The sequence below is a fragment of the Nicotiana attenuata genome, unplaced genomic scaffold, assembly GCF_001879085.1.
Source record: "Nicotiana attenuata strain UT unplaced genomic scaffold, NIATTr2, whole genome shotgun sequence".
NCBI lineage: Eukaryota > Viridiplantae > Streptophyta > Magnoliopsida > Solanales > Solanaceae > Nicotiana > Nicotiana attenuata.
Window position 1 is genome coordinate 223536 of NW_017670547.1, and position 8572 is coordinate 232107.

General features: G+C 40.1%; 2 protein-coding genes across 2 annotated transcripts; both read right to left on the reverse strand.

The window, feature by feature from the left end:
• Nucleotides 1-3312: 3312 nt before the first annotated feature.
• On the reverse strand, nucleotides 3313-3896 carry LOC109240825. The gene is made up of 2 exons (XM_019407507.1): nucleotides 3747-3896; nucleotides 3313-3642 (listed from the first exon to the last, which is right to left on the reverse strand). Exons 1-2 carry the CDS (start codon nucleotides 3894-3896, stop codon nucleotides 3313-3315), a joined length of 480 nt encoding a protein of 159 aa, XP_019263052.1.
• LOC109240826 lies at nucleotides 3897-4770 on the reverse strand. The gene is made up of 2 exons (XM_019407508.1): nucleotides 4572-4770; nucleotides 3897-4381 (listed from the first exon to the last, which is right to left on the reverse strand). The coding sequence occupies exons 1-2, from the start codon at nucleotides 4768-4770 to the stop codon at nucleotides 3897-3899; spliced, it is 684 nt and encodes a 227-aa protein (XP_019263053.1).
• Between the last annotated feature and the right edge of the window lie 3802 nt (nucleotides 4771-8572).

Genomic DNA, 8572 nt, shown 5'->3' on the forward strand with positions numbered 1-8572 from the left:
CAGCAACTTTAACAGAGACATAGAAATCACGGAAATAGATACAGCTCAACGCAGAGATAACAACCTGGGGATCTCTCAGTATCCCGAGAATCTCTTAGTATCCTCGATATGTGTACTGGGGATCTCTCAGTATCCCGAGGATCTCTTAGTATCCTCAATATATATGTTGGGGATCTCTCGGTATCCCAAGGATCTCTTAGTATCCTCAATATACGTGCTGGGGATCTCTCAGTATCCCGCACTACAGTCCAAATCAATACAGGTGCAGGGGATCTCCCGGAATACGAATCTGTAGTCCCAAAGTAAACAAGAAGGGGGATCTCCCGGGATACCGTCCCGTAGTCCTAAAGTAAACACACAACAACAACACGAAGAATACTCAATTCAGTTCTAATTTCATACCAAGGTAAAAACATGTATTTCTAACCTAGCATGCCACACATAATCCAAATAAGGCAGTTTGAGCAAATAAGGCAATTAAGACAATTAGACATGCTTCCCTAAGGTAATAGCAGGCTTAAATTACACACTGTATGAACAAGAAAAAGGAAATCACATTTATAGTTACTTAAAGGAAACAGATTTTCAACAATTAGCACAAGTACGCACTCGTCACCTCACGTACAAGGCATGTCAATTATCAACAAACCAAATCCTAAGGGGAGTTTCTCCCACACAAGGTTAGACAAGCCACTTACCTCGAACCGGCTCAAAATCAACCTGAAACCACGTTCTTGCCACGAGTACTCGACTCCAAATGGCCCAAATCTATTCAATTCAATTTCATAATGTAAATAACACTTCAAGTAACTGATTCTACAAATAAATTCTAAGCTAATACGCGAAATTAGGTAAAATGACCAAAACGCCCTCCGGGCCCACGTCTCGGAATCGGGTAAAATTTACTATTTTCAAAATCCTCATATTCTAAAGAGTCTAACCATACCAAAATTATCCAAATCCAACGTCAAATTCCCAATCAAAACTCGAAATTTAGGTCTAAGAACTTTCTTCAAATTTTCCCCCAATTTTCATCTCAAATCCGAAATTAAACGATAAAACTAACAATAGATTAATGGAATAAAACTAGAAAGGGATAAGGAATTGTTACCCACTGATTTCCTCTTTTCTCCCAAAATCGCCCTCTCCCGAGCTCCAAATCTTTTTCCTAACTTTTGAAACTAAACCCTCGAAATTCTGATTTTCTGCCCAGTAAATCCGCACCTGCGGTCGAATACCCGCTTCTGTGCTACCACTTCTGCGGTTTTCACTACAATCTCTATCTCCGCACTTGCGACCCAGATTCCGCATCTATTGTCCCGCAGGTGCGGAAACTCTTCCGCTTCTGCGATCTCTGCTGCCTTCGCTTGTGGCCGCATCTGTGGCTCCATGCTCGCTTCTGCGAGTCCGCACCTGCGGTCCCCTAGCTGCAGGTGCGGTTATGACAGCAATGGAAAAGCTTCAGCTGCCAAACCAAATTCCTAACTCTTCCGTTAACCATCCGAAACCATCCCGAGGCCCCCGGGACCTCAACCAAAAGCACGAACAAGTCATATACCATTGAACAAACTTATACAAATCTTCAAAACACCTCAAACAACATCAAATCAACCAATTGAAATCGAAATTCAAGCCTAAGAACTTCAAAACTCTCAAAATACGCTTTCGATCAAAAAGTCTATCAAACCTCGTCCGAATAACCTGAAATTTTGCAAACATGTCACATTCAACCCTATGGAGCTACTCCAACTTCCGGAATTCCATTCCTACCCCGATATCAAAATCTCACTATCAAACCGGAAACTTCAAAAATTCAACTTTCGGCATTTCAAGCCTAATTAAGCTACAGACCTCCAAAACATAATCCGAACACGCTCCTAAACTCAAAATCACCCAACGGAGCTAATGGAACCAATGGAATTCCATTCCGAGTCCGTCTTCACATTGTTCCGACTAGGGTCCAAATTCTAAAACTTAACTCTCATTTAGGGGACTAAGTGTCCCAAAACTCTCCGAAACCCCAAATAAATATACCCGGCAACTCACAATAGCAGAAACAAACACGAGGAATGCAGTTAATGGGATCGGGGCATTAATTCTTAAAACGACCGGCCCGGGTCATTATAATTGGACCACTGGGTTTTGGGGTTGTTTACGTTCATAGATAGGCGCATCAGCATTTGTGACTCTAACCGTGGAGCTATTAATGATAGACTTGCTTTGGATGCTGCATTACCTTCTGCAATTTTGATACCTTACTTTTTGAAGAGTTCTGATTTTTATGACGAGAAGAAGGGCATTGATTGGAACAATAGTGCATATACCTGATAAATCTCATTCTGATGCTTTGCAGATTAATCTGGTTAATAATGTGCCACAATAGATCAAATGGTAGGTTAATCTCAGTTGTTTTACTATTTTACTATATGTGTACCTATTTACAATAACGTACAGAGAATCTGATTTTTTTTAATTACAGTGATTGTGGTATTTTTGTTGCTGGCTTTGCTGAGTATTTTATCCTGGGTAAGGAAATCCGAAAAGATAATTTTGACATTGAGACACTTCGCACCAGGTGGGGATCTCTGTTGTGGGATTATGGAAGGAACAAATAACAGCCCGGTGCAATTAGTGGTGATGAAATAACAGGGAGACTTTTCAGGAAGAGGAAGAGGGGACGACCGAGAAAGTAGTTCTTTTTTTTTCATTTTAATGTAGATGACTTTATTTTTGTGTAGTTTGTGGTAGTCATTACACATTGTGGCGGTGAATGAATTACATTTTAATGAATGTTTCAGTTGCTTTTTTCTTTAACAAAGTATGTATTTTTGTTATTGTTGCAGTTTTGTCAATGTTGCAGGGTTTATACATATGTATACAAATTCATACAAACGTATACTCTCATTTATACATCTGTACGCATATAATGACACTGATTGTTTGCAGTTCTGTTTTGCATTTGAACAATCTATCAATAAATTTAGCACCATTAAAAACAGCAACACATTATTATTTGATAATCAAAACATGTATAATGAAACATATTTAACATAATTGCAACATATAGTGTAAATTGTAATTCTTTATTGACATTCGTAACTCAACTGCTTGTGAAACTTAACTATTCGATATTTGTAACTCTATTGTTTATGAAACTTATCTACTCAACATGACAACATATTCAACAGGAATTGTTATGCTTCCAACTATTTATTTTGGTCGATTCCTACATGTTTTTCTATTGTGACCACTTTGTCCACACACAGAACATGAAAATCCCCTCTTATACTCTTTCTCTGAAGCCGGTTTGAGTCATTCCTTTCTTGTCCTTCCTGCATTTCTTCTCCCTTTAGGTGGTAGGACCACATTTTCCAGCACCTCTGTTTGGATTACCCATAAACTCTCATCTGGCATCGGATTCACTAGAAATTCATAAGTTCTAAGGATGTTATCCTTCTTGTAGTAAAAAGAGCAATACTGGCCAAGTTTCAGCTGCTGGTTCTTCAAAACCGCCCAAGCGTGCGGACATAGAAGTTCATCCATTTGAAATTTACCGCAACTGCATGTTCCCTCTTCAAGGCACACTATGTTTCGCCTTACCCCTTTAAGCACAATATATAACTGCTTCGTAGCAGGCCTCACCTGCAAAAGGTATTTTTTAAAAGAAGTTAAAGCACATTATACATTATTGTACAGAGTTATACAGCCTTATACAATCAGTAAAATGCAAGTCAACAGTGTCATGCATCATTATATTTGATTCCTTTTATCGTCATTTGCTCTGATGCAGTCATATTTTCCCGAAGGAGTTTGTCGTACTTTTCGCCAAGCTCTGTAGATGTCTCCATTGCACTTTTTCTGTTTTGGTTGTTCCACTGTTGTTGCAAATTTGTCATTTACTCCAGCAATCGCATCATTGGTAGCTCTCTAGCATCTTTGTTTGCTGCATTAATTGACTTTGCAATATTGGAAGTCATTACCATCGACCTTTTCACTTTGGAGTATGCCCTAGACCACCTTTCGTAACCTATTTCGAACAAGTAAAGCTGCACCCTCAGATCAATTTTGCACATCTTTGTCATATGGTAGTCAAACTTCTCAATCGTGTAAGCTCTAGCCAAAGCGAAGAAGATATCCTTCAATTGTTTGTGATGTTTCTTGATTGTGCGCTTGACATTCTGCCACAAGTGAAACATGCAAATACAATGTGGAACTTCAGGGTACACAGCTTTTGTGGCATTGAAGATGCTTTCATTTCTATCTGAAACTATACACATCCCTTCCCTAACACCAAAAGTACCATTTATCTGGACGAAGAACCACTCCCAATATTTACTATTCTCTGAATCTACAATTGCATATGCAAGTGGAAGGATTTTTTCTGTTTACACAAAATAGACATTAGGATTCAGACAATTATACAAATCTTATACACAATTATACATGAATATACAACTTTATACATACTGCAAGTTTTATAAAAACAGTAGCTCTGAAATCCTATACACGTTTACACATCAAACTACAACATTATACAAACTGCAGAAACAAGGTAGATGCAGTCAACTCACCAGCTCCATTGTGTGTGCAAGCAGTCAATATGGTACCCTTATATGCTGCTTTAAGGAAACTTCCGTCAACAACCACTATCAGCCTGCAATGCTCCCAACCCTTGATATATGCATAGAGCGAAACATATGCATAAAGAAAGCATCCATCTCCTAATTTGTGCAACTTTGTAATCGCTCCTGGATTTGTATGCTCCAACATATACAAATACCTCGGCAATTCCTTATATGAATCGCTCGGATTCCCTCATATCATTGCCATTTCTATCTCTTTAGCTCTCCCATGTAGCTCACTTCAACCCCGTATTATTTTTGTTGTGAGCACGTGATTTTTTCCCTATATATGAATAATTCCTAAAATTTAAATAAAACAATTTCTCTAGTATTTTATAAATTTTTGTGAACGTTGTGGCATTGTTTTGGTAATTGTTGCATTTTGTTTGTGCATTTTTATTCATATAAAATACAAAAATACGCATTTGCATTTAGGTTTTAATATCATGGTTAGTATTAATTAGGGATTAATTTGTTTTAGAATAGGATATGAAGAAAATGACAAAAATAGTTCACTTTATGCATTTTTTTATTGTTTTAACCGTGAAATTGTCACAAAATAATTATTAAATAAATTTTAGGCATTAATTAGTTTTAGCTTAATTGTTAGTTAATTTTGCGTCTTTGTAAAATTAGAAAAAATAAAATACAAAAGCAAAAATAAAAAAAATACAAAAGAAACAAATTGGTCTCAATAGAATGCCCAAATTGGGCCAATAATAATTCAGCCCACCCCAAAAAACCCCTCAAGACCGGACCAAACCACTGGCCCAAATGCCCTGCCCGGTCCAATTGCCCCACACTCAAAACGACGTCGTTTTGACGTCGTTAAATCATGACCGTCCATCCCCTCAAATCCAACGGCCTGGATTGATCCTTCAATTTAAATAAAACTGTCCGAAATTATACACAAAACCTTAAACAATCCCTCACCCTCCTCGTACTCTTTGTAACGCCGGTGTAACACCACTGTTACCCCGCCCTTCTCCGCCGTCCTCCGCCCTAGCACCGCCGGCCGGAAATCGCCGCCGCCGGCGGCGATGCTCCGATGGCCTCCAAAATTTCACACCGCACTCTCCTTCACCTCGTCTTTCCAACCCCCACATCCATGGCCCTCGAATCCTAACCTACCTCCTCGAATATCCAATCTAAGTTTTCCGGCCATGACGCAAGGTCATCCAAATCNGAAACATGCTTCGGGGGAATAACAGATAAAATAAAATCTCAAGAGAATTATCAAGAAACCACAATTTAACTGCTAACAAGGATAATGAAAAATAAAGGCAGATTTCACTCTCGGTCCACATCTCGTTGCAGGCGTGCAACCCGATCCCATTTCTCATATCTTGTGGTAGGCGTACCACCCGATCCCATTTCATCATATCTCGTGGTAGGCGTACCACCCGATCCCATTTCATCATATCTCGTGGTAGGTGTACCACCCGATCCCATTTCAACATATCTCATGGTAGGCGTACTACCCGATCCCATTTCAACATATCTCGTGGTAAGCGTACCACCCGATCCCATTTCATTAAATCTTGTGGTAGGCATACCACCCGCTCCTATTTCAAGCCAATACAAAATCCCAAGGAAATCCCGGTAAGGGAACAAAAGCAATATAATAATTTCCCGGCAAGGAACAACAATATTGAAACAAACATCCCGACAAAGGAGAATCAGCTATAACCAATCTTAACTCAACTTCTACTCAGCTCAATTATTTCCAATACTCATTCACAAATAAATTCCACAAAAATAAACTAAATCCTTGCCCAATATCGAGGTTCATCAATTTAAGCATCCGGAGAATCATTTAAGAACACAACAAATATCAATTTAAGACTCACGGTCATGCTCGGCACCAACGTATAGATACTCGTCACCATGCCAATACGTCATACTCAACAAGAAGAAATTAGCAAATAGGACACAACTCCTAATCCCTCAAGCTAAGGTTAGACCGGATACTTACCTCGAACTTCCACGGCCAACTCAAGCCTCAATCACCGCTTTTCCTTTCAAATTCGGCTCTAACCCAATTGAATATATACATAATCGACTTAATAACATCAATAAATGCTAAACAATATAGCTTTCCAATCATTCTTCTCAAAAACCCAAAAATCGACCCTGGGCCCGCTTGGTCAAAACACGAGGTTCGAACCAAAATCCGATCACCCATTCACCCACGAGCCCGAATATATAATTATTTTTGGAATTTGACCCCAAAACGAGGTCTAAATCACAATTAATTAAAAAGCCCTAACTCTACCCAAATCCCTAATTTTCTACCCTTATTCCATGATTTAAGCCTAGAAATCTAATGGGTGTTAATGGAAATTGAAGAAAATGAGTCTAAGATTACATACCTATGAATTTGTGGTGAAATCCTCTTTCAAAAATCGCCCAATTTGGAGTTGAGATGAAGAAGTTAAGAAATTTTGAACAAATCCAGTTTTAGCTACTGTTTTAAGTGCTGGGCGACAGTGTTCTTCGCGTTCGTGAGAACACTGTCGCGATCGCGAAGGCTGCTAGTAAGTGGACTTACGCAATCGCGAGATCTTCCATGCGCTCGCGAAGGGTTGAACCTTTTGACCCTCGTGTTCGCGGACACACGTACGCGTTCGCGTAGAAGGACGACCAAAATCCCAACCCCCTCCAATTAACACTACGTGTTCGCGTCACACAGGTCGCGTTCACGATGAGCAATCCCCCAAAGCTCCACGTTCGCGACTGTGGCTTCGAGCTCGCGATGGACAAATCCACCCTTGTCCCCATTTACCTTACGCGATTACGAGAATGACTACGCGATCGCGAAGAACAACAGGCCTGAGCACCTGTAGCAGAAAATCTGCAACTTTTCCTTAAGTCAAAAACTTCCCGAATCACCTCTGAAACACACCCGAGCCCTCGGGGCTCCTAACCAAACACACGTACTAACTCAACAACCTCATACGGACTTATCTGTGCGATCAAATCGCCAAAATAACATCAATATTAATGAATCAAACCTCAAAATCAAGATATTTTTCTCATTTTCATCAAGTGTCAAATTTAGCAATTTAGGTCTGAATCACGTCAAACGACGTCCGTTTTTCACCAAATTTTACAGGAACATCTTAAATCATATATAAGACCTGTACCGGGCACCGAAACCAAAATACGGGCCCGATACTAACATGTTCTAATCAAATTTCATTTCAAATTTCCTTAAACAATTTCAGAAAATAATTTCTTTCAAAAATTCATTTCTCGGGCTTGGGACCTCGGAATTCGATTCCGGGCATACGCCCAAGTCCCATATTTTCCTACGGACCCTCCGGGACAGTCAAATCATGGGTCCGGGTCCATTTGCCCAAAACGTTGACCGAAGTCAAAATAACTCATTTTATAACCAAATTTTACCATTTTTCATAGATTTTTATATCTAAGTTTTCCGGTTATGCGCCCGGACTGCAAACGCAAATCGAGGTGACTCTAAATGAGGTTTTCAAGGCCTCGGAGTCATAGAATTTAATTTAAACAAGTGATGACCTAAAAGGTCATCACATTCTCCACCTCTAAAACAACCGTTCGTCCTCGAACGGACAGAAGGAGGAAGTACCTGAGTCGGGGAAAAGATGGGGATAACGGCTCTGCATATCGGACTCGGACTCCCAAGTCGATGCCTCAGCAGGCTGACCTCTCCACTGGACACGAACATAAGGAAAACTCTTCGACCTCAACTGACGAACTTGTCGGTCTAGAATAGCCACCGGCTCCTCCTCGAAAGACAAGTCCTTGTCCAACTAGACAGTGCTGTAATCTAACACGTGGGATGGATCGCCCTGGTACCTCCGAAGCATGGACACATGAAATACTGGATGCACGACTGATAAGCTCGGTGGCATTGCAAGTCTATAAGCCGCCTCTCCCACTAGATCAAGAATCTCAAACGGACTAATGTA

Coding starts and splice junctions, on each gene's coding strand:
- LOC109240826 (XM_019407508.1), bottom strand. CDS start 4,770: ATGTTGGAGCATACAAATCCAGGAGCGATTACAAAGTTGCACAAATTA. Junction 4,382..4,571: donor TTGCACACACAATGGAGCTG/GTGAGTTGACTG, acceptor TTGTGTAAACAG/AAAAAATCCTTCCACTTGCA.
- LOC109240825 (XM_019407507.1), bottom strand. CDS start 3,896: ATGACAAATTTGCAACAACAGTGGAACAACCAAAACAGAAAAAGTGCA. Junction 3,643..3,746: donor AAGGAATCAAATATAATGAT/GCATGACACTGT, acceptor TACCTTTTGCAG/GTGAGGCCTGCTACGAAGCA.